Source organism: Carcharodon carcharias, chromosome 16, assembly GCF_017639515.1.
Source record: "Carcharodon carcharias isolate sCarCar2 chromosome 16, sCarCar2.pri, whole genome shotgun sequence".
Lineage (NCBI taxonomy): Eukaryota > Metazoa > Chordata > Chondrichthyes > Lamniformes > Lamnidae > Carcharodon > Carcharodon carcharias.
The window spans coordinates 8852281-8878987 of NC_054482.1; the positions used below are offsets into that span (position 1 = coordinate 8852281).

At 44.2% G+C, this 26707-nt stretch overlaps 1 protein-coding gene across 1 annotated transcript in view; it reads left to right on the forward strand.

Annotated features, from left to right (window-relative positions):
- Nucleotides 1-6318: 6318 nt before the first annotated feature.
- LOC121289379 (fibronectin type III domain-containing protein 7-like) overlaps nt 6319-26707 on the forward strand; it is a 43838-nt gene continuing 23449 nt past the window's right edge. The window contains exon 1 of the mRNA XM_041208757.1: nt 6319-6342. Coding sequence (XP_041064691.1) covers nt 6319-6342 — 24 coding nt within the window. The remainder of the gene's footprint in view (nt 6343-26707) is intronic.

Below are 26707 nucleotides of genomic sequence, written 5' to 3' on the forward strand. Positions count from 1 at the left end.
CAATCTTTTGGTCAGATTCCATACCAGGGATTGATGGCTAATGTCAATAGTCACAGAACAGGAGTCATGGCACTGGTAGAAAATTGGTTTAAAACTGAAACATAGGCCAGAATTTGCCAGCACCCTCCCCACGACAGGTTCCCCCGAGGCTGGGCCGGCGAGCTATTGAAATCTCTGTTCACATTGGCGGGATTGGAAGATCCCACCGGCAAGAGGGGCTGGAAACTTCCGGGCATGGCAACAAAAGAGACATTTAGGAACTGAAAATAGGCCAGGAGTCAAATTCAGGGTCCCTATCTTATTTCAATGCGCACATACTTATATGGGGGGTGGGTTAAGCAGAAGTGGTAATGTAATAAATTGAACACAGGAAATTGGGTTGAAAGTTTCCCCTGTCCAATGGCTAATTGGAAAGAATAAAATTCCTAGTGAGTTGGACTCACAAAACGAACGCTACCTTAGCACTAAGTGGCAAACATATTCTTCCATGCCACATGATGGCTAACGTGAAAAATGTTCCGTTAGTGAAATGAGGTGGTGAGATATATTGCTGGGACAGAGTAGTTGGAGCTCTCCTGTACATCTAACCGTACTATAGCTGATTGAGATTCCTTATGTTGACACTGGTTCATCAAAATCGAAAATATTTGATTTCTCAACATGGTGATCATGACATGATAAGTATAAAATCCACAAAACTCTGTTGCTGTCACTCTCGCCTCCGAACCACAAGGGCCTGAACTTTTCCCGCGTCGGTTGGGCTCGGTGGGTGAGGGCAGGGACGGTCACTGAACTGACCACCGCCTGTGATCGGCTTTGCGCCACCATTTTACGCGGGCGGGCCTTAATCGGCCCGCCCGGCGTAATACATGCATGTGCGCGAAAGAGGGCTTCAATCTTCCTGAGGCATGGAGCTGCCTCAATGAGACTGAAATGCTTTTGAAAACAATAAAGAAAATCAATAAAAATTTAATGAAGCACGTCCCCTCGTGTGAGTCAGTCACATGAAATGGGACGTGTTTTTATTTTTCTGAGAAACCTTTTATTTATTTCATAAAAGCTGTAGGAAACCTCATCCCGCCCGTGGATGAGGTTTCCTAAAAACGTAAAGGCCTTTTGGCTTTTTCGCCTGCCTGCCAACCGTAAGGTTAGACGGGCAGCGTAAAGTTGAACTTGATTACTTTCTTAAAGGCCTTAATGGGCTTTTTAAATATCGGTGGGCACGCAGCCGACTCTGGCACGTGCCCGCCAAACGAAACAGCGCGAGACAGCGCAATAATGTTGGGATGCAGGCCCGAGGTCATCGCGCATCATTTTACACACCAAGCCCACACCCACACACCAATTTAAAAATCCTGGCCAAGGTTTCGGGTTCAAGTTCCACTCCAGTGCTTGAGCACAACAGTCGAGGCTGGCGTTCCACAGCAGGACTGAGGGAATGCTGCACTATCACAGGTGCACGATCGCACCTTCCAGATGAAATGTTAAACTGAAGACCCGTCAGTCTGCTCAGGTTTATGTAAAAGATCCCATAACACTATTTCGAAGAAGACCAAGGCAGTTATCCCCAGTATCCTGGCCAATAGTTGCCTTTCAATTAACATCACAAAACTGGACTATTTGTTCGTTATCATAATGCTCTTTGTGGGAGTTCACTATGCTCAAATTGGCTGCCACATTTCTTATATTACAACAGTGGCTACACTTCAAAAGTATTACATTGGCTAAAAAGCACCTTGGTGCATCTGGTAGTCATGGAAAGTCTTATATAAATACAAGTCCTTTTTAATATGTAGGTGTGTGTGCATGAGTGTGTAATTATGATATGGGCGGAACTTTTCCCTCATCAGGCAGGCACACACCCGACCTGAACAAGAGTAAAATCGTGCAAGATGATGTCGGTCGATCTTCCCTATGTTATCACTCACTCTCGCAATCTTCCACTCGTTGGGCATGCGCGGGTGTTAGAGCGGCACCTGCCATTAATTAACAGGCCACTTAAAGCCCTTAATAATGCAATTGTCTGTGTGATTTTCTGCTCGTCACACAGGCAAAGTGAGCAGGCGGCCAGCCAACGTTTCCTCAAACCTCATCCAAGGGCAGAATAAAAGGGGTCAGCAGCATTGCCAGTGTGAGTAGTGAGGAGTTCTGGAGATAGTTTGCAGCTGGCTGCTTATTGGTACTTGGCAGCTTCATCTCTGTTCAAGGCTTCACTCTTAGCATTTCCAGACCTCGTTTCAGGACTTATTGATGTCTTGCAAGGTCTCCGGAGGATTTAGATCGTGTGGACCTTTCCAGATATCAGATACCCTTCCCTTACCCTGGTAATGGGGACTGTGGTCTCGACTGGAGGCACCTCCTCTGAGGAGGAAGAGAGGGGGAGAAGGGAGAGGAGGCCGGGTGTCCCAGTGCAGCATCCAGGGAGGGACCTGTGGGAGGAGAGGCGCAGGCACAAGGGGCACGGGGCCAGCAGGTAATCTGAGGTGGAAGGGGCCACAGAAGATGCCACTTTCCTGCTGCCAGGGTTTACAGGCAGTGATGCAGCTACCTCAATATGTCTGAGGTGCAATGCTGAAGGAGGCTCCGCCTCTCCAGGGAGACTGTGACCTCCATTTGTCAGATGATTGGGCCTGAGATCAGCTCCAACTGTGTGGGTGGACACCCCATGCCAGTGGCTCTGAAGGTCACAGTGGCCCTCAACTTCTTTGCCTCTGGCTCTTTCCAAGGGTCAGTAGAGGATCTGTGTGGAATCTCCCAATCAGCTGTCCACAGTGGCATCAAGCTGGTGACAGAAGCTCTGTTTAGGTGGGTACTGACCCTTATTCATTTCCGTATGGACAAGGCCTGCCAGGCTGAGCGAGCCAGAAGCTTTGCAGTGATTGCTGGGTTCCCCCATGTCCAGGGTGCAATAGACTGTACACATGTGGCCATCAAGGCGCCAGCGGGTCAGCCAGGTGCCTTTGTCAACAGGAAGGGCTTCCACTCCATGAACATCCAGATAGTGTGTGACCACAGGATGCAGATTCTGCAAGTCTGTGCAAGGTACCCAGGCAGCTCCCATGACACCTACATCCTCAGACACTCCCAGGTGACAAGGCTCTTCAGTGCTCCAGCCCGGCTGGATGGGTGGCTGCTGGGTAACAAGGACTATCCCTTGACGAGGTGGCTCATGATGCCTTTCTGCCACCCTGGAACAGAGGCAGAGACACATTACAACACGAGTCGATGACAGAGAGCACCATAGGTCTTTCTCAAGGTGAGCTTCCAATGCCTGGACCGTTCAGGGGGAGCACTATAATACCCCCCAAAGTGGGTGTCACTGATAGTGGGTGCACGCTGCGCTCTACACAATCTGGCACTAGCAAGGGGGGTACCCACTGGAGGAAGAGATTCTTGAAGCAGCTGCACGTGCCACTGATGATGAGTTCAGTGGTAACTCGGAAGAGGAGCATGGTGAAGAGATCACTGAGGGCATTGAAGGCAGACCTCAGTAACCTCCAGGGAGGCAAGGATACCAGGGATGCCAACTCTCCTTCAGCTAGGCTACCAAAGATCAGCTTCAAAGGCATGACAGGGCTGCCTCCTCCATCCCAGATGTTTGAAAGGACCATTTGAACACAAGGAACACTCAGTACCCATGCAATAAAGTTCAGAGCCACATACGTCCAGCATGTGGTTGTGTGGCACTACCATCATGCTAAAGGGGATAGATTTTGAACAGATCTAGCAACTCAAGGCTGGGCCCATGAGGTGCTGTGGGCCACCAGCAGCAGCAGAATTGTACTCAAACACAATCTGTAACATCATGACCCAGCATATCCCCCACTCTACCATTACCATCAAGCCAGGGGATCAACCCTGGTTCAATGAAGAGTGCAGGAGGGCATGCCAGGAGCAGCACCAAGCATACCTAAAAATGAGGAGTCAAGCTAGTGAAGCTATAACACTGGACTACTTGTGTGCCAAACAGCATAAGCAGCAAATGATAGACAGAGCTAAGCGATCCCACAAGCAACGGGTCAGATCTAAGCTCTGCAGCCCTGCCACATCCAGTTGTGAATGGTGGTGGACAATTAAACAACTCACTGGAGGAGGAGTCTCCACAAATATCCCCAACCTCAATGATGGGGGAGCCCAGCACATCAATGTAAAAGATAAGTCTGAAGCATTTGCTATAATCTTCAGCCAAAAGTGCTGAGTGGATGATCCATCTCGGCCTCCTCCAGATGTCCCAAGCATCACAGATGCCAGTCTTCAGCCAATTCAATTCACTCCACATGATATCAAGAAATGGCTGAAGGCACTGGATAGTGCAAAGGCTATGCACCCTGACAACATTCCGGCAATAGTACTGAAGACTTGCGCTCCAGTACTTGCCGCTCCACTAGCCAAGCAGTTCCAGTACAACTACAACACTGGCATCTACCCGGCTATATGGAAAATTGCCCAGATATGTCCTGTCCACAAAAAGCAGGACAAATCCAACCCGGTCAATTACCACCCCATTAATCTACTCTCCATCATCAGTAAAGTGATGGAGAGGGTCATCAACAGTGCTATCAAGTGGCATTTTCTTAGCAATAACCTGCTCACTGACGCTCACTTTGGGTTCCACCAGGGCCACTCAGCTCCTGACCTCATTACAGCCTTGGTTCAAACTTAGACAGAAGAGCTGAACTCCCGAGGTGAGGTGAGAGTGACTGCCCTTGACATCAAGACAGCATTGACCGAGTGTGGCATCAAGGAGCCCGAGCAAAACTGGAGTCAATGGGAATCGGGGAAAATTCCCTGCTGTTTGGAGTCAAACAGAGCACAAAGGATGATGGTTGTGGTTGTTGGAGGTCAGTCATCACAGTTCCAGGATATCACTGCAGGAGTTCTTCAGGGTAATGTCCTCGGCCCAATCATCTTCAGCTGCTTCATCAATGACCTTCCTTCCATCATAAGGTCAGAAGTGAGGATGTTCGCTGATGATTGCACAATGTTCAGCACCATTCGCGCCTCCTCTGATACTGAAGCCGTCCATGTCCAAATGTAGCAAGACCTGGACAATATCCAGGCTTGGGCAGACAAGTGGCAAGTAACATTTACACCACAAATATGCCAGGCAGTGATCATCTCCAACAAGAGAGAATCCAACCATCTCCCCTTGACGTTCAATGGCATTACCATCACTGAATCCCCCACTATCAACATCCTGAGGGTTACCATTGACCAGAAACTGAAATGGACTAGCCATATAAATACTGTGGCTACAAGAGCAGGTCAGAGGCTAAGAATCATGAGATGAGTAACTCACCTCCTGACTCCCCAAGATCTGCCCACCACCTACAAGGCACAAGTCAGGAGTGTGATGGAATACTTCCCACTTGCCTGGAATTGTGCAGCTGCCACAACACTCAAGAACCTTGACACCATTCAGGACAAAGCAGCCCGCTTGATTGGCACCATATCCACAAACATTCACTCCCTCCATCACCGACACACAGTAGCTGCAGCGGTGTGCACCATCTGCAAGATGCATGCAGAAACTCAGCAAGGCTCCTTTGGCAGCATCTTCCAAACACACAACCACTACCATCTAGAAGGACAAGGGCAGCAGATACATGGGAACACCAGCTGCAAGTTCCCTTCCAAGTCACTCACCATCCTGATTTGGAAATATATCGCCATTCCTTGACTGTCACTGGGTCAGAATCCTGGAACTCCCTCCCTAACAGCACTGTGGGTGTACCTACACCACATGGACTGCAGTGGTTCAAGAAGGCAGCTCACCACCACTTTCTCAAGGGCAACTAGGGATGGGCAATAAATGCTGGCCCAGCCAGCGAAGCTCACATCCCATGAATTAATTTTTAGAAAAGTATTACATACTGGAGTACCTTTCACCAATGAAGTTAAAAGGTGAAGCATACTCAGGCCATGAGGACAAAACCAGATTTATATCATTTTGACAAGTACAGACTACTTACATCAACCTCCCAGACCAGTATACATTAACGAAACATAAATTAACAAAATCACCGGTGACCAGTTCCTCTTGTGCTCATGGTGCCTTTAACTTACACTTGTGGGTGCTATGTCTAGGTGCTCTCCCCTCGTTGACACCAGCATTGGAGGCAGCCTGCTGCATCTGCTGTCCCGTTGGCCTGGATGACCTTGGCGGGTATCCTCTGGCCAGTGGAGCTGCGTTGGCCTCGCCTGGGAGGGAGTGGCCAGTGCCATGGCTGGCATCTCCCCAGTCGCCGCGGCCTCGTCAGGTGCCACAGTCACTGGCAGAGGGGCGGAGGAGCTGCTGCCGTCATCCAGCCCGTAGAGATGACGGGCAGCTCCTTCGCCAACGTAAGGTCACTGTGGACTTCCTTGCTTACCACTGATGGATGGGCACCCAGCTGGGATACTAGGTGCATCATCCATCTCCCACACAGACACTGACCACCTGAGGTCTGTGCCTGTGTGAGGGCTTGCTGCTCCAAGCGCAACCCCAGGAACCCCTCATGCTTTCTCTGGAGCTGCCTCTCCATGGAGAGGTGCCTGTCCATCAGTGGTGAGCAAGGAAGTCCACAGCGACCTTACGTTGGTGCACAAGCGGCCTGTCATCTCTGCGGGCTCCTCTCAGGGCACACTGGATGATGGCAGCAGCTCCTCCGCCCCTCTAGAGGAGGCAATGCACTCACCCACAATGGTCAACACAGTGCTCATGCTCCACATGGACCCCTTCATCACAGAGACCATGGCACGCATAACCTCATGGATCTCTGTCAGATGCTGCTGGGCATTCCCCTGGGCATCCAGCATCTGCTGCCTAATGGACGACTCCAGGGTTTCATCATCTGCCTTTGACTGAGCATCATCCTGGTCTCCAGCAGTCCTCCGACAGCCGGTGCCCTGGGCACTCTCTGCCTCCGCCTATACCTCAAGCAAGTGTGAAGTGCCCTCACCAATGGTGGACCAAGATACTAGCTGCTGAACTAATGCCCACCGAGGTGCTGGTATCTACGCTGGTGCCTGGTACAGAGAGAGGATGTGACGCAGGTGACAGTGATGCCCCATGGCCCTTTGATGTCAGGGGTGGCCCTACGGGGTCTGCAGATTGGACGCCTGCTGGTGAACCTAAAAGGGAGAACAAGGACATGTCATTAGTTACAGTCATCACAATGTCACTGTGCATGCCAGGCACTCTGGTGAGACAATGGAGATCTGCATCACGGTGCCATCTTCTTCCAACGATCAATGGGGTTGGCAGGCTCAAGGCTCATAACAATGAAGAGACTGCACCAGAATGGTTGCACAATCCGAGAGTCTCACCTCTGTGCACTGCACTCTTACCTTCATCTGGCACCCCTGCCTCTCCATGCCTAATTGCACAGGGAACGTGCCAGCTCTCCAGCTCAAGAGGGTCCTTCTCGAACCTCAAGAGCAGCAGCAGGTTGGGTGGGCCTCCGCCTGTATGTGACCTCTCTGCTTAGCTATGGCTTGTCTTCTCCTGAAAGGACAGAGGAGTGTTGATTAGACCACTCTCTACCTGCAGCGCCAATGCAGCCTGGCCAACCCCGCCTGAAGAACACTTCCCAGGGCACATCTGAGTCGTGGCCCTTGAGCCACAATGCACTCAGTCCAAGCAGCCAGGGCTCACCCATTGGCCAGCTCCGGTGTGATTGACAGTTGGCGCTCAGACTCTAGCACTGCTGAGGTCCACGGGGGTTGGTGGGGGGGGCGGGGACGGCCACACCTTAACACTTCTGTGCACTGACCCATGCCAACACAGTACTCACCCTCCCTGAGCGCAGCAAGCCATTGAAGCACTTCCAGCACCGGACCCATGCGCGCCAGACGACATCATGGCTGCTCACCCAGGCTGCCGGCTCCTCTCTTGCCTTCTTGGTGATGTGCAGTTGCCTCCTCCTCCCATCTCTGGGACAAGGGGGTCCCTCCTGGCAGCCACCTCCTCCAGCAGGACTGCGAGGCACTCATCGGAAAAGTGGTGGGGGTGGGGTTGGGGGGGTGGGGGGGGGGCCGAGTGCCAACCTGACCAGTGCCTGCCATGTCCAGCCGTACTTGACTCCATCATTTTGATATTGAAACCACAGAACAGACCTCTGGCGCTGCCTGGGCCAATTTTGAACAGGCCGGCTGGTCGTCATTGGACCTGGTGGCCGAGAGGCCCCCACCTCCTGCTCGGCCCTTCCCGATCATTGCGGAGCCGTGTTTCACACTGGGCAAGGCCTTAATTGGCCCGCCAGCGTGAAATGGCGGTCTGGACCCAATTGCGTGCAGCGGGCGGTTTTGTGGCCACCCCTGAGTGTGGCCACCATGCCCACCCGACACGGGCAAAATTCAGCCCTATGTGTGTAGATGGAAATACAGGTCTATATTTCTGGGAATGAAAGGCAGTGAAAGGAAGTTAACCCCAATCTACTCCAGGGAACTAGTTAGTCTTACATCTAAAATTGGAAAAACAATAGAAAGAATTACCAGGAACCTACCTGAGATTAACCTGTAGGACGATCACCAAGGAAATGTCAGTCAATGTGATTTGGGAAAGGAAATATTCTACCTGACCAAAGTCCGAATGCGTGTATTTTTTTGGGGACCGTTGTATAAAATGGGGGAAGAGCTGAGGCGTGTGCCCAAGGATCACTATTGGGATTCCTATTATTTCATAGAAGGATATAAGATTAAATGGTACAGAAAAGGAAAATCCAGAGCACTGCTTCAAGGAGATGGTGGTAGGGTGATGGACGATAGGATTAAACTGGCAGAAAGGTGGAATTCAGTCAGATGTCAGTAAGAGTCTGATCTCACTACAAATAGTCAACACATGGAAAGTGCTCTGTCTTTTGTAGCGAGGACAAACATGTTAGCGACAACCAAGAGGCAGTTTCTGCAGTTGAAGATTGAAGGTCTTGCTGGATGGATGAGGTAAGCGCAGCTTTCCTTCTCGGTATTTATTTTCTTGTAATCACAGGGAAAATACTATTGTCCTTGAGATCATACAGAACTGATCAATGTGGATAATTCCAGGAAATTAAGTTATGAGGAAAAGTTGATAACATGGGGTTTGTTTTCTTTGGAAAAGAGCAGACTTACATCCTTACAAACATACAAATTAGGAGCAGGGGTAGGCCACTCAGCCCCTCGAGCCTGCTCCACCATTCAGTAAGATCATGGTTGATCTAACTTTAACCTCAACTCCAGCTTCCTGCTTACCCCCAATAACCTTTCACCCCCTTGCATATCAAGAATCTATCTACCTCTGCCTTAAAGATATTCAAAGACTCTGCCTCACCACCTTATGAAGAAGAGAATTCCAAAGTCTCACAACACTCTCAGAGAAAATTTTTTTCCTCATCTCTGTCTTAAATAGATGACCCCTTATTTTTAAACAGTGACCCATGGTTCTAGATTCTCCCACAAGAGGAAGCATTCTCTCCACATCCATCCAAGACCCCTCAGGATCCTGCATGTTTCAACCAAGTCGCCTCTTACTCTTCTAAACTCCAACGGATACAAGGCAAGGTCATTTGACTGAAGTTTTCTGGATAATGAGGGAAATTGATAAACTTGATTAAAAAATGTTCATTGTGGTAAAGGTTCAAGAAACACAAATTTAAAACTGAAGTTGGGAATAATATGGAAAATTACACATGACATGACCCTGGAAGTACCGAGAATCAGAGGGACCTTGGTGTGCATGTCCACCGGTCCCTTAAGGTAGTGGAACAGGTAGATAAGTTCGTTTAGAAGGCATTTGGGTTACTTAGCCAAGGCATAGAATATAAGAGCAGGGAGGTTATGCTGGAACTGTATAAAACGCTGGTTAGGCCACAGCTAGAGTATTGCGTGCAGTTCTGGAATCACATTATAGGAAGGATGTGATTGCACTAGAGAGACTGCAGAGGAGATTTACCAGGCTGTTGCCTGGGCTGGAGAGTTTTAGTTACGAGGAGAGATTGGATAGACTGGGGTTATTTTCTCTGGAGCAGAGGAGATTGAGTGGGGACATGATTGAGGTGTATAAAATTATGAGGGGCATAGATAGGGTAGACAGGAAGGAACTTTTCCCCTTGGTGGAGGGATCAATAACCAGGGGAGCATAGGATTTAGGTAAGGGGCAGGAGGTTTAGAGGGGATGTGAGGAAGAATTTTTTCACCCAGAGGGTGGTAGGAATCTGGAACTCACTGCCTGAAAGGGTGGTAGAGGCAGAAACCTTCATAACATTTAAGAAGTATTTGGATGTGCACTTGCGATGCCATGGCATACAAGGCTATGGGCCTAGTGCTGGAAAATGGGATTAGAATAATTAGGTACTTGTTTGACCAGTGCAGACTCAATGGGCTGAAGGGTCTTCTTCTGTGCTGTAGACCTCTATGGCTCAATGACTTTATAGTCACCCAAAGTCACGGAGTTAAGTACTAAGAAAGATCATTGAAGCAGACAGCAAAAATAAGTTCAAAAGGCATTTCTGGGAGGATAATTGATTAAGAGAGATGGGTAAGAAGGCAGGTAGCTGTGGTTGTTCACTGGAATAGGGAGGGGTTGGCTGGGACATTTAGCTTTTTCCTGTACAAAAGAACTCATATTGCTATGAAGGGATCAATTCTATTAAAGGACAAAGAGAAAGATGGCTCATTGTCCTACATTTTGAGGATGTGAACAGAGCCTTTAAAGTTAATTAGGCCAGATCATGTATCTTATTTTCTGTAAGTTGTAATGATCCCTGTTATTTTTATCAATACCAGTGGTGACTCAAAGCCTGAAGCATTGTTGTCATTGGCCTAAATTAAATTATCTCCTCCCACAGGAGATTGTTATATTAATATAATAAATCCTTTTTATAAATAAATGAATATTCCAGGATGAATTTCTATTGGCCTCCTCATGTTACGTTCTTAAAATAATAGCTTTGTATGCATGATAGATTAGCTGGACTCTAAAATACAGGTAATGAAACGAAAAGTGTTGAAAGCAAAGCTTTTGTGTAAGATGGTAGAGAGAGGTAGAGGTTGGATAAACATGTAACATTATTTATAGTGAGTTTGTTTATAGAAAATAATAGAGGGAAAGCATTCTTTGATAAATTGATAATGGAGTGTATTAGAAAAGTGAGTCCTGTAAATTCAACCTGAGTAGTCTTAGATGGTTGGTAAAGATTGGGAAGGAGTGAGGGAGACAAAGGATAGAGGTGCTATAATGAAGAATTATTTATGGCATGGACATTTAAGGTCTTGAGGAGTTAGTAAAGAGAGACAGACAATATCAAATGTGAGGTTGATAAGAAGGGAAGCTGTCATTAAAACTGCCGACAAACAGTTCCACGATAATAGAAAGTGACTGTGGTGAACAATTCCATTAGTAGAGACATGGATCGAAAAGTAAGGTAAGGGATAGATTTAGTTGCAGGAAAAGGGAAGTACTGCTACTTAAAGAATGGGGAAATCAGAGAGCTATCAAAAGAAATTGGCTACATTTGAACATGAGATGTCAAGAATTACATTTATGAAACCTTAGGAATTAAATTAAAATTTTATTCAACCACTAGGTGAAAATGTGTGTAATTACAAAAGAGAGGCTATTAATAACAGGGATCTCACAATGTTGCAAAGGGTACTGGGGAAGAGGCAATGCTTTAATAGTTACTGTTTAGCCTAAGATGATGGTAAATATGAAGGTTTAGAGCTTCCTGAGTACCAGTAATTGCTAATAACTTTTCAGTACTATGACATGGGTTGCTGCAAATAATGAATTTGGTGGCATTTTTAAATCCTGCCTGCTGAGCAGAAATTAGGCCATCAGGAGTCAGCTTTGGAGCCCTATCTTACTTTAACGCACATACTTTTATAGGGGTAGGTAGGGGGGAAGCAGGACCAGGTGACATAATAGATTAAACACAGGAAACAGGGTTGAAAATTTTGTTTGTCTGCTGGCTGCGTGGAAAGAATAAAATTTGTAGTGAGCTGCACAAGTGAAATGCTCAAGTTCCTTGCCTGTCTGTCCCTTGTGTCCAATGATAGGTGGGAAGAGGAGGGGAAAGAAATCTTTGAGCGGCCAAGACCAATGAAAATGCTCAGGAATTGCTGCCATGCCCCAACCCAAAAGGGAGGGGGAAATTATTTCAAACAAATTTGTTGTGTTACAGGACATAATAGGGGCTCCTTGCATCCCAGTATTGCAGCATAATGACACTCTGCCCTGTCTTCAGCAGGAGACCCAACCAGAATGACTTCAATATGATAATCACTCCAAGGCTGGAAGTACAGCCAGATCAGTGACGCACCTCCATAGCAGATGATAACGCTGCCATGATCGATTCCCTACTCTCAGACATGTATTTCAGTCAAGAAGAGGTGGAAAGCTTAGACTGATAGTTCTGCTCTCCGTTCTTACTGATTTCTGTTTCATTTGATTTGTCGGAACAAAGAATCTCCAGCTCATGGGAGATACAAAAACATTATTATTGGTTGAAAACAGTGAATGGAAAAAAATAATTGCGGAGAAAGCTATAATGATTAGATTTGATTGAATATTGTGCAGGGTTGTAACCACTTCCCTACTAATGGGGAAAAACAGAGGAAGTACTAGATACAGAATTACAGCCAATCTTGGAAAGACGATTTCAGACATTAGAAAAGACATGGCAGAATAATTTGACGATATGTATGATCCTTATGCGGCCTTATTATAGCTAATTGAAATGAAGAAACAGGAAGAATATATGATAGTATCATTATAATGGAAACTTGATATAGCCCATATTCATCACAGCATTGTCTTTGAGAATCGAATATGTTCTGTGTTCTAAAGAGGGTGCATATCCTATAACATGGCAAAACACGCAAATGGAACAATGAATAAACAAAGTCCAGCTCATTGATGTAATAGCTGAGAGCTATATAACGAGGGTGGTGTGTATTTGTACTCATTACAACCATAAATATTAGTACAAAGAATATTTTGGTGACTTTTAGCTGATAAAGTTACGTTGTACTAAAAACCATATGATTGCCATCCATTTTGTAACAATTTGTCTTTTGTAATATTGTAATTATTTCAATATTGTAATTACTTTTGGATAAGAAAGCTATTTGTACTTATCAAGGTGAGAGATGTCAATGCAGATTAACTGAACACTTTTTTACTTTGACTTCTAGTCCCTCAGTATTAAACATCTCAAGTGCAAGAATTGTATGAACTAAAAATGTAAAGTTACCTGTATTGTGTTCTAACAGCCTTGACTCCAAAGCTTATTGCATCATTGAAATATGTGGCAGTCTATTCAAGCCTCTGAATCCCCAATCCATTTCTGTGGAGTTTTTGTTTCCCTGATATGCAATGTACACTCTCACCCAAGCTAAAGGCAGGTTGGCAAATGCCAAGGTTCAGGGTCCCCCAAACCTGCGCAAGGGTGTTCCTGGATTTTAACCAGCTAAACCCGCAGCTTACCAGCACGGAGCATTGGTATAATTCACACTGCTTTTGAAGCCAGGATCACCTTATTTATAAGGGCATTGGTGTGCAAATGTATCTGGAGCTGTAGAACTTAGCCAACCAGAACTTGTCTATATTGCAACAAAAACAACTTGCTTTTATGTAGCACATGGTAAAACTTCCCGAGGCCCTTAAAAGGAGCATTATCAAACAATGGTGAACAAGTGCCATGATGAACAAGGCAACATAAAATATGTGAATGCATTGTCACCAAGTAAAATAGTGGTGAAAACAAATTATCGGAAGGCAACTTAGATTATTCAGACATTTAAGTAGAATGAATGATGCTAGATTGGCATAGACTGTCATATAAGAAACTAAGACAGAGGCAAAAGGGAGCAGTCAAGTGGGAATGTTAGCAAAATGGTAATATTACTGAACTGGCAATCCAGATGCCTGCACTAACGAGTGGGAATCATGGGTTCAAATCGCACCATGGAAGTTGAGGGAATTGAAATTCAATTAATTAAGTCTGGAATAAAATGCTACTCTCATTAATAGTGATCATGAAACTACGAGATTGTTGTGAAAAACCTATCTGGCTCATTAATGTCCTTGGAGGATGAAATCTGCCATCTTTACTTGGTCCGGTCTACATAAGAGTCCAGATCCACAGTGATGTGGTTGACTCTTAACTGCCCTCCTAAGTGGCATAGCAAGTCATTTGGTTGTATCAAACCACTACAGGAAAAAAACACACTATGTGAAATGCAGCAGTTCAAGAAGACAGCTTAGCACCACCTTTTCAATGGCAATTAATGATGGGCACCAAAGCTGGCCTTGCTGGCAACACTCAAGAATGAATTAAAAAACACTAGTTGAACTGTATTGAGGAGGATATTAAGGCTATGAGACAGCTTTATAGATGGACTACACCCTATATCTGGTTGAAAGGGTTGGTGTAGTTGTATTTAAGTGTGATTCACCTGTTCATTTATTCATTAAGTTCCAAATTGATTGATATCATTAATTTCTTTTTTTACAGGTTGAAAAAGTTACAAGAGCTAATTGGCCGATTGGCTTCTACTAGTAAGGAGCAGCACTCACTGGGAGCTGGGCTGGGAATTCTTGGACCAACAACGTTCCACTTTTTAAAATTAAATCAATGGAGGGAAAATCAGGAGCTGTGGGCCAGGGATGACTGTGAATTGTATTTAGTCTCATCCAGTCGAGGAATATTCATAAATAATCATTGGAGTGTGCTGTGTTTAATCACTAAACACTGTGCTAAGCCAGAGAGGGAAATGAAAAGGACCAAAATCTTACTCATTCCTCTTCTGTAGTAAACACTGAGTCACACTGCAGGCCCCAGTCCAAGGCCATTAGCTGCATTTTAGTATCAGTCAGACAGAACCCTGTTTACTTATGGCTTGACTGGAACTGTAACCAACCTATGCAGAAAGGGAGAAAGAACTTGCAACTATTTGGAGCCTTTCATGATCTCAGGACATCCCAAAGCGCTTCAAAGTCAAGTAAGTATTTTTGAAGTGTAATGATCATTGATTCTATACAAACCCAGGCATCAATTTGCAGAAGGCAAGATCTCACAATCAGCACTGAGATAAATGACAAGATAATCTGCTTTCCGATGATATTGATTGAGGGATTAGTACCAAGACACAAAGAGAACTGTCTCAATCTTCTTTGAATAATGCCATGGAACTTTTTTACATTCACCTAAACGGGGACACGGGGCCATGGTTTAGTACCTCATCTGTAAGACTGTACCTCTGGCAGTGCAGCACTCCCTCAGTCCTGCACTGAAGTGTCAATTTACATAATATGCTTATGTCTTGAATTCATGGATTTCTGACTCAGACATGAGTACTATCACTAAGCCAAGACTGACATTATGGGCTGGACTTTATGGCTGTAAATCAGGTGGACTGCTCCCCTGCTCGAATATAAGATGTGGCGTGATGATGTCAGGTTGGCTATATGTCATCATGTCAATCTCACATGTTATGCAAGGTGAGCGGGCGTGTGAATTGGAAGCCTGCCTGCCATTTTTAAATCACCAATTAACAAGCTATTGGGTTGGTTAAAAGCTCAATTGTGTGGAATTTTTTGTTACCTGCTTCATTTTTCAACATTGGATGGAAAATGGTTTGGGAGGCAGTGGCGAACCTTCCTGCTGGACGGCCACTAATTGGCTGTCTGATGCTTGATTCGATGCTCTGAGATGGTGGGGTCTCGAGCAAGCAGGCCAATCACTTTCTGTTCTTTCCCTCTCACCCCACCTGTAAATGTAAAATCCAGTCGTTCAGGGTAGAATTTGTGTATCCCTGAGTACACACATCCCAGCACTGTCTCTCTAAAGTTAGAAATTTAAATGGTTAAATAAGGTATAATGTGGAAACACTGAAATTTACAGGGAGGAAGGAGGCCAGTCAGTTCATTGTGTCTGTGTCAGCTCTCTGAAACAACTACCCAATTAGTCCTATCCCATTGTCTTTTCCTCACACGCCTCAAAGTTTTTTATAGGTGCAGCAAGAACCCTTCACCCCTTCCTCCTACCTGAACCTCTCAAACATTTTGCAAACCAGGCTTGGCACTGGATTTATGCTCCATGTGTTTTGAAACTGAAGAGATGTGAGATGTAAATCCCTCACACCATCACTCAGGGAGGCTCAGTTAGAAACAGGTCAAGTCCTAACTTCAGGTTAACATCTCTACTTTAACATCAGCACCTAACTGGCAGTACATTGATGACATTTTAAGGTCATAAAAATAAATTAGCTTATTAGATAAATAAGTTGGATTGAATTTCCAGGAACACTTATAATAAATAATCATCTCAGACTTGGACATCAGTGTCTTAATGTTACTTCTCTCATCTGCTTTAACAGCCCACAGGTATAAGGATCAGATATTTTCGAACAAATAGATCAGTGTTTCACTGAATTAGCTGCAGGGGTGGAGTTTCCTCATGTTGACATTTAATTTTGAAAGCAATATGTGGCATTAGGGACCTATTAGGAAACTGGGTCAGCTCAACAAAGCAACATTTCCTTTATTGAACTTTCTATAATGCAATTAGAATCCAAACAGGAGTATGGATTGTTGGGAACTAAGGAGTAATAGGAATGTTATTGATTAGTTAAATTCTGGAAATCTCCTACAGCAGTGGTTCCCATTCTACAAATTATATTATACAAATCCACAACTTTAACAATAACTTTATAGTACAACTCGCCATTAATGTGACAAAGGAGCTTGTTTGTTTGACCGTATGTTTGGAACATTAGGTGACAGTTTGAGTTATAAATTGTTTTCTACACAATGGTGCTGGTGATACTTTGATAGCATTTTAGAGTCTTCACACAATTAGTTGTAGCAAATGGTATTAAAGCCTTGACAGTCCTTTCTGACAATCCGCGGATATCTGTTCGCACTTGGCCGCAAAACTCAGCCAATTGCCTTGGTTGGAATCTTGAGTCGGTGCCATCAGGTGAGATGTCCAGCAAATTCTCTTGTTCCTTTATTGACAAGATTTGCAGCATGGATACTGCAGAAAGATCTTTGAAAGGGTAGCGGATCCAGCTGTTTGCATTCCCCATTGAGAGAAAATAACCACATAATTGCCTCATCAGTTCAGGAAGGTGTTGACTAATGTCACCTTTAGCACTCCTGCAACTGGGTTCCCAAGAAGAGTCATGTTGGCCTTGAAAGGTTAACTCTGTTTCTCTCTCCATTAAGGCTTTTATTAAATTCAGCATCCACAGTATTTTGCTTTTATTATCCTGCAACTGTAGTTCATTTGCCTTCAGGGATTCATACGTATTTGGGAAAATTTATTTTCCTCCAAAAAGCCAGCCCAGAATTCTTGCTTTATCATTGACTCAATTTTGTCCTGGACATTGAAGGTGGTTGCACTCAGCCCTTGAAGTCCTAGAGTAACTCACTTAGGCAAGAGAGAACGTCTGATAAGTAGCCTGGCTCTCATGGAATGTGAGACCCTGGCCGTGTCAGTGAGAGACTGGGAATGGATGGTCTGCAAAGAATAACTTAACCTTAAGTGAGGTTTAAAGAAATGTGCTAAAACCTTGTCAGGTGATAGCCATTGAACCTCCCTGAGGAGAAACAGATTGACATTCTTGCTTCCTATCCTATTACGTAGAGAAGAAAATATTCTGAAATGTAAGGGTTGAGCTTTTATAAAGTTTTACACCTCTGCAGCAGATCCTCCTTTAAGTTGGTAGGCATTCGTTTGACAATGAGTACTTCCCTTTCTATACCGCAATGCACCAACATTATGTTGGGACTGACAGGTCCCAATGCAAAATTCTATAATGTTATGATCACTCTTCCCCAGAGGATCCTTTACTACAAAGTCATTAATTACTCCCATCCAGTTACACATTACCAGATTTAAAATAGTCTGTTTCCTGGTTCATTCCAAAATGTAAAGGGCCAAGGCAGCAACAATTTGGAGCAGTGTTACTATCTCTGAGTCTGGTGGTTTGGGACACAGAGTTCCCAAATTCCCACACAATTCAATTGAAATAACATTGGGAAACTACCAGCAAAGGAGATAGCAGTAAGTTGACTCAGAGGGAAGGAGGCACAGGGAGGGCATGTTGAAAGGCACCAGGGCACCACCTCCAGCAACCTCTTCATGCTGACTCAATGATTAAAAACCATAGTGATCTCACCAGGCTAACAAAAGAAAAGACAGTAATTTGAACCACTGTTAGAATGCCTAGTGTTAGAAGCTGGTTTAACATTTCCATTGACCTTGTTTTCCCTGTTTGGAACCATCTGTAGCTGCCCTTAAATATCCTTCAGTAACCATTAGTGACTCTTCACAGCTATTTTCTTACACTGCAAATGTTCCTCCCCTCTCAGCTCAACATAAAGAGAAATAATGAAGATTCACCCAATATTTACTTGTTTCTTGCACCTGTTTTCACCTTTATGAAGGAATACTTACCCTCCGTTTACAGACCAGATGACAGCAAACAGTGGGCCTACACATACTCTTCCATCTTCTTAAGGAAGGAAACAGCCCATAACCAAAGCCAACACCCACGAAAGAACTCAACTTTCCAACCTGTCAACTTATAAGGAGCTTAAGATTGCCCAGAATAAAACCAGAAAATGCTGGCAAAACTCAGCAGGTCTGTCAACATCTGTGGAGAGAGAAACAGAGTTCACGTTTCAAGTATATATGAGTCTTCTTCAGAGCTAAAGAGAAGTAGAAATGAGATGGATTTTATACTGCTTAAGAGGTGGTGGAGCAGAACAGAAGGTCAGGGATAGGTGGAAGCTCAGGAGAGATTGACAAAGACGTTATGGACACAAGACAAAGGAAGTGCTAATGGTAGTGATAAAGACTAAAGAAGGCCCTGAGAGTGGCATAAAGTTAAGATAGCAGAATGTCTTAATAACACAAGGGTCTGCAATCTGTGAAAGCACAACACAGAAACAAATGACAGGTGGCCCTGTGAGGGGAGGGGTGGGGAAGAGACATACAGACTCGAAACGTTAACTCTGTTTGTCTGTCCACGGATGCTGCCAGACCTGCTGAGCTTTTCCAGCGTTTTCTGTTTTTATTTCAGATTTCCAGCATCCACAGTATTTTGCTTTTATCCAGATTGCCCGAGTCTGCCTTGCGGGGGTGGGGGGTGGGTGGTGTGAGAGCAGTGAGTAACAGATGAGACCAAGTCCTGCTGCAGATTAGACAGGAAACCCTGCACATCTGTCTCACTAGCCCATACTTCTTAACTTATTCTGAAGTGCAATGGCTATCCACCTCTGCTCATTTCCCTTTGTTTTCTGTTTCCCAAGATGTGTCACAGCAACAAATGGAGGAAGAATGGCAGCAGTGACCTGGTCCTTCTAATTCAGCAATGCCCCATTCACCATCCCCATTATTACAACTGTCCTTCACAAGCATCAACCCATACTCAAACCATATGGAGAAGCTTCTAAAGGTGTAGACAGAGAAGATTTCCCATGGTGATGCTCAGTGCAGTGGCCAAGGAGAGCTGGGGTGAAAGGTGGAGTTAATTTAAAGCAGAGATCCCAGAGGATTTAGGGATGGCAGAAATTACAGAAATAGGTAGAGGCAAGGCCATGGAGTGATTTTGAAACAAGGATGACAATTTTAAAGTCAGGGTGTTGCCATATCGGGAGTCAATGTAGTTCAGCAAACAGGAGGGTGATGGGAGAATGGGATTTGGTGTGAATTAGGATATGGGCAACAGAAGTTTGGATAACCTCAAGTTTATGAAGGGTGCAAGGAGGGAGGCCAGCAATTAGATCAGTGGAATTGTTAAGTCTAGAGAAAATATAGGAATGGATGAGGATTCCAGTTGCCAGTGAACTGGGACAGGTGCACATACAAGCAATGTTCTAGAGATAGAAGGAGGCAGTCTTGGCAATGGAGAGGATGTGGGATTGGGAGCTCAGCTCAGGTTTAAATAGGACGCCAAAGTTGCGATTGATCTGGTTTAGCCTCAGGGTTACCAGGAAGAAGGATGAATAAGTAAATAAGAAATATTAGACTAAAGGAAACGATTGTGTCCTGTATTACATGCCTGAGAATACAAAAATAAATAGCATTTTAAAAAGTCTATAACACTAGCAGCAATGCTGAGTTTTTTTTAGCAAGTTGCAGAGGAAGAACGCAACAAGAAAGAGAAGGAATTCTTCAGCAGCAGCATTTACCAAGGACACAAGCCTAAGAATATGGTTCTTAAAAAGACTTCCTCCTACGTGTTGCTACCTAGCAACCAATGATGTCTCTTTTATACAAGTGTTGTTTATTTTGGGCAATCACAGTTTACGGGAAGATAAATCCATTGTTGGGACTTGTGTAATTCATTTAAGTACAATGTGCATGTGGTGGGCCCTGTGAATGGAAGGAAATTGAAGAAGACTCCATAGGCAGGTATTGTGGTCAATGTGTTCTGCTCTTTCCCAGCCCAATTTCCTCAAATGCCCTCCCAGAAACCATCTCCCTCCACAGAAATTAATAAATTGTCTAAGTGTAACCAATGATTGTTGATAAGCATCATGAAAATAAGGGAAATTTTTGCCCACACACTGCTCCAAATTTGGATTCACACATGACAATGGCCATGGGCCCAATTTAGCTCGAACAACCGAGAGTTAAGTACATGAACAAATACAAGAAAAGCTGTGGTCCCTGGAGAACCCTATTATATAGCCTCCTCGAGTCCGGAAACCAACAGTTCACCACTACTCCCTGTTTCCTGTCATTCAGCCAAGTTTGTATCCATGCTGCCAACCATAGAACCATAGAAAAGTTACAGTGTAAAAAGATGCCATTTAGCCCATAGTGTCTGCGCTGTCCAAAAAAGAGAAAAGAAGAAAAAAACTAGCCGCTTTTTCCAATCCCACTTTCCAGCACCTGTTCTGTAGCCTTGCAGGTTACAGCACTTCAGGTGCAGATCCAAGTACCTTGTAAATGAGTTGAGCATTTCAGCCTCAACCACCAATTCCGGCAGTCAATTCCAGATGTCCACCACCTTCTGGGTGAAAAAGCTTTTCCTCATGTCCCCTTTAATCCTTCTACCAATCACCTTAAACCTATGGCCCCTGGCAATTGGCCCCTCAGCTAGGGGAAACAGGTCTTTCCTGTCTACCCTATAGGGTCCTCATAATTTTGTACACCTCAATTAGGTCACGCCCTTAGCCTCCTCTATTCTAAGGAAGACAACCTTAGCCTATCCAGTCTTTCCTCATAGCTGCAATTTTCAAACCCTGGCAATATTCTTGTAAATCTCCTCTGTACTCTCTCCAGAGCAATTCTGTCCTTCCTATGATGTGGTGACCAGAACTGTACACAAAATTCCAGCCGTGTATGTGGCCTAACCAACGTTTTATACAGTTCCAGCATTACATCCCTGCATATGTATTCAATACCTCACTTTCTTTACCACCTTATCCAGCTTACCTGCCACTCTCAGGGACCTGTGGACATGCACTCCAAAGTCTCTCACTTCCTCAACCCCTCTCAATATCCTCCTGTTTACTGAGTATTCCCCTGCTCTATTTGCCTTCCCCAAATGAATTACCTCACACTTTTCCATTTTGCATTCTATTTGCCACTGTCCCTTTTATTCCATGGATTTCATCTTTTCTGACAAGCCTGTTATACAGCACTTTATCAAGCAATTTTTGCAAGTTCATCACATTAACCGCACCACCCTCATCAACTCTCTCTGTCAGCTCATCGAGAAACTTAATCAACTTAATTAAACATGATTTTCCCTTAACAAATCCCATGCTGGTTTTTGTTAATTGATCCACATTTCTGATTGTTAATTCTGACCTGGATTATCATTTCTCAAAGCTTTCCCACCACTGAGGCTAAATTGACTGGCATGTATTGTTGGGCTTATCCTTACACCCTTTTTGAATAAAGATGTAATATTTGTAATTTTTCAGTCCTCTGGCACCACCACGCTTTATAAGGAGGATTATAAGGTTATGGACATTGCCTCCGCAATTTCCACCCTTATCCATCCATATCATCGGCTGCATCTGATCTGGTCCTGGTGACTTATCAGCTTTAAGTATAGCCAACCTTTCTAAATACTTCCCCTTTACTAATTTATCAGGCTTCAGAACCCTGGGAACAGGTTTATTATCCACATTTTTGGCCAGAGAATGCTCTGTGGCCTGAAAGAGAAAAGGAAAGCAGAATAGATAAAGCATATTGCAAAACATTGAAGAGAAAATAAGTTTAGCAGAAATTAATTACCAATTAATGTCAAGTTGTTAAAATTTTGTTTGCTCCAGAAGTTTGGAAGTAGTGGGCTTACACCAGTTTTCCCAAACATGGATTGGATGGAATTAATTTACCATCAATTAAGAACACATCAACATATTAATGATCATGTCGGACCAATAAAGTTTCGATTGATTTCTGAGTGTCCAAATGATGGACATAAATGATGGGTGCCTTACATGCATTTGTTAATGGGCAGGCTATTTTGATTAACCCCTGAGCTTTCCCTTGTAGATGTGCTTTCAACTCCCCCTCCATGTGCCCCCAAGATTCTCTCCTATATGCCCCTGCAAATCCATCTGCTCTTCTTTCTATCAATTCGGCAACAAAAGAGAACCAAAAATGCTACTGGGAATCAAAGTTAGCAATGTGCCTCACATTGTTAAACTGTGAAACTGTCCTGTACTTCAAAATGTACATAGTGGGGGTGACTACAAAATACCACAGAGACTGGAACTGTCCCAACTGATTCATTGGATCTCTCACTGCAGAGACGGGTACAGCAATTTACAGGATGATAACTGATAGAATGAGGAAGAATACATGAAAATCCATGAGAAGACTCAAAGAGAAGCGCAAAGGATGAGATATTTGCATATATGCATAGTTTATTAGCATATTAGATTGTCCAGATGCGCATCGCACAAGTAATTGATTTTGTTATCATGGGAAAATTCAGCAGCCGTTCTGCACTAACATATTCCAGCAATAAAATGACTTATCCCCTGTGATAGTGTTAGCTGAGGGAGACATTTTGTCCAGAATCTACTACTCCACTTCAAATAGCGCAATATGACCTTTAATTCCCAGAACTCGGATTACCTTTCGTCACCGTATGAGCAGCATTCCCTCAGAACAGGACTAGAATATCAACCTAGATTATACAGTCAAGACCTAGTGTAGACCTTGAACGTTTCCAGCAGTCTTCGGCCAGAGCCAAGTTGACACAGGCAGCTGAACTGAGCACTAGAAAGCATAAGACATCCACACATTCAAGTATCAGGTGGATTGGACATGAAGATCAAAAAGCATAAGGGCCACCAGGGGAATGTGAAAAGAAAAATCAAAGGTAGAAAATGGGAAATGTAGAAGATGCAAGGCAAGAGGAAATCAGAATCATTCATTGTCATGCTTTCCTTCCCTCCTGTTTTTGCTTTGGACAGCAGCTATTCTTTATTCGCCTCTGGACACATCTATTGTTTCTTTATTTGCTTCATTACCACTCCCTTTGGCTCTGCACAAATAACGCTTTTGTCATTTAATGTCTCCCATCTTCCACCAAATCACAGACCTACTTTAGGTTCATTTACCACCCTTCCCCCGCTTAAAAAATATTGTTTCTACATTTTCCCGCTTCTGATGAAAGGTGATTGAGCTGAAATGGTAACCATGGGCAGAATTTTACGCTGATCGGATGGGCGTGCGGCAACCCGATCGGAAGTGAAATCACGCGATATTTCGGTCAGCGGGCAGGGGCAAAAGTCGGAGGCGTGCCCGCAGACAGTTAAGAGGCCAATTAAGGTTATTAAAGGTGCAATTGTCTCCGATTTTTCGTGGTTCGTCCAACCTTACAGTTGGTGGATGGGCGAATCAGCCAGGCGGACTTTGCATTTTTTTATGAAACCTCATCCACGGGCGGATTGGGGTTTCCATTATTAAACGAAAGAAAAATAAAAACTTATGGACAGCATTTTTATCATGATTGTGATGCTTGGACATTTTTTTTTCCCATTTTCAGGTCCTCAGCTCCCTGAGGCAGCTCTCTGCCTTCAACGAGCTTTCTATCTGTGCCAGCGCTGATGTCAGTGCCCCCCCTCCTGCTGCCCCCACTGTGGCAGTGCTGACCTTCTCAGCGTGTGCTTCATGCTGATCAGGCTGTTAATTGGCCAGCCAGCATGAAATCGCAGTCGGGGGGGCCGATTGTGGTCGACAGTCCATTCCCCAGCCAATCCTGGGCCTGCCGATTATGTCCACCCACCGACCAAAAAATTCTGCCCTTAGTGTTTGGATGCTACTTTCTATTATTTTATTATCTAAAGGTGCACACATACAAGGCACATTGAAATTGAGCAACAAAAAGCTGTTTGTTAGAGTCTTGCTGTTTAAATAATTAGGAAACTCTAATGTTATCCAATTGTATCTATCTTCATAAAATGTTACATATAGCACAGAAACCTCTGACCTGGTCCATCAACCCCCACACCCATATTTTCTCCGCTCTCATTAGTCTAATTAGCTACCTCTTGTTTGTTCCTTTATCTTCTAGTGATAATCTTTTGCAAACAACTAACTAATTCCCTTGAAACAAAATCGGGATTCTGCTTCAGCAATTTGTGGCAGAGAATGCCACATTCTAAATGCTCTTAGTGTCAGTGTTTCATTTTGGGCTTTTGATTATCTTAAAGGTTGCCCTCTTTCACTACTGTTGCCCTTCCCAATGGAAACAATCTATCATGGGAACATAGTAACAGAAAATGGCCATTCAGCCCATCAAACCTCAGTTCATCCATTCAGTCAGGTCATTTCTGATCTTCACTTAAATTCCATTTACCCCGCTTGGTTTTATAATCTTTAACAACACAGCTGAGCAAAAATCTATCAATCTGAGTTTTGAAAATATCAATTGATCTAATCTCAACAGCATTTTAGTGGAGAAAGTTCTAGGGGGAGAAATATGTTTGTAGAAGCAGCTCTACACATGCTACATCGGTTCCTCAGGGACAGGCAGTACCACGGGACACGACCAACAAAGTGCTCTTCAATTAAAGGCATCCAATTATAGAGAAAAATGGATGCGTCCTGCAATCAGAATTTAGGGAGCAAGGTAGGAAATTAGCAAGTAATCTCCGAATACTTCCAGTACCACACGGGTATGAGTATGGAAATAGGAGGACTAATCAAATGAACGTGTGGCTAGAAAGATGGTACGTGAGGGAGGGCTTTTGATTTCTGGGACAACGAGACCTAGCCTGGGGGAGATGGGACCAATATAGCCAGATGGGTTGCACCTAAAGAGGAACCAATTTCCTTGCAGGGTGATTTGCTAGTGCTATTGGGGAGGGTTCAAACTAACTTAGCAGGGGTGTGGGAACAAGGTGGTAACACTAGAGAGGAATACCGAGATGCACAGAATAAGGGGAGAGACAGATAGCACTAGAGGGTGAAATAGTAAGTTATTACATGGACTCAGAGTAATGGGGAAAGTAATAAAGTTTAAATTAGGGTTACTGTGCATGTATGTGAATGCATGGAGCATGGTAAATTAAATTGATGAGTTGCAGGCACAGATAGCTACTTGGAAATATGATGCTGTAGCTATAACAGAGACCTGTCTCAAAGAAGAGCAGAACTGGGTATTAAATATTCCTGGCTACTAGGAGTTCAGGAAAGATAGGAAAGGAAGGAAAGGGAGGAGGTGGTGGTATTGATTAAGGAGAACACTGCAGTGCAGATGAGGATGATCCAGAGGGGTCAAGGACAAAATCTATTTGGCTAGAGCTAAGGAACACAAAAAGGTGCAACTATATTGCTTGGTGTAGTTTATTGGCCACCAACTAATGGGGAAGATGTATGGCAATAAATTTGCAAGGAAATTACAGAGAGGTGCTAGAATTATATAGTTATAATGGGGGCTCTAATTATCTGAACATAGACTGGGATAGTAGTATTGTAAAGGGCAGAGAGGGGAAAGAGTTCGTAGAGTATTTATTCAGGACAATTTTCTACAGCAGTATGGTTCCAGTCCAATGAGAAAGGAGGCACTGCTAGACCTGGTTCTTGGGAATGAGGAGGGCTAAATGGGGTCAAGTATCAGTAAGAGAACATTTTGGAGGTTTAGGTTGGCTATGGAAAAGGACAAGGAACAACCCAGAGTAAGCATAATTAACTGGGGGAAAGTCAACTTCAATGGGGTAAGAATGGATCTGATCTAGACAAATTGGGATCAAATGTCAGGCAAAACTGTAGCTGAAAATGGGCTGCCTTTGAAGAAGGGATAATGTGGGAACAGTCAAGTATATTCCCATGAAGGGAAAAGATAGGGCAAACAAATCCAGAGCTCTCTGGATGATAAAAGAGATATAGATCAAGATGGAAAAGATAAAGTGTGCATATGACAGATGTCAAATGGATGATGTAGCTGAGAACCTGACTGAATTTAGAAGGCTCAGGGAGAATTGAAAAATCAAATAAGGAAAACAAAGAGAGAGTGTGAGATGAGGCTGGCAGTTAACATAAAAGGGAGTCCAAAAGTATTCTTTGGCAAAGAATTAGTAAAATGGTAGTAAAAGAATGAGTGGAGCCAATTAGGAACCAAAAAGGGGATTTACACATGGAGGCAGAGGGCATGGCCGAGGTATTAAATGAATACTTTACATCTGTCTTTACCAAGGAAGATGATGCTGCACTGGTGAAAGACAAAATAGATCAGACACTGAAAGGACTTAAATTTGGTAAGG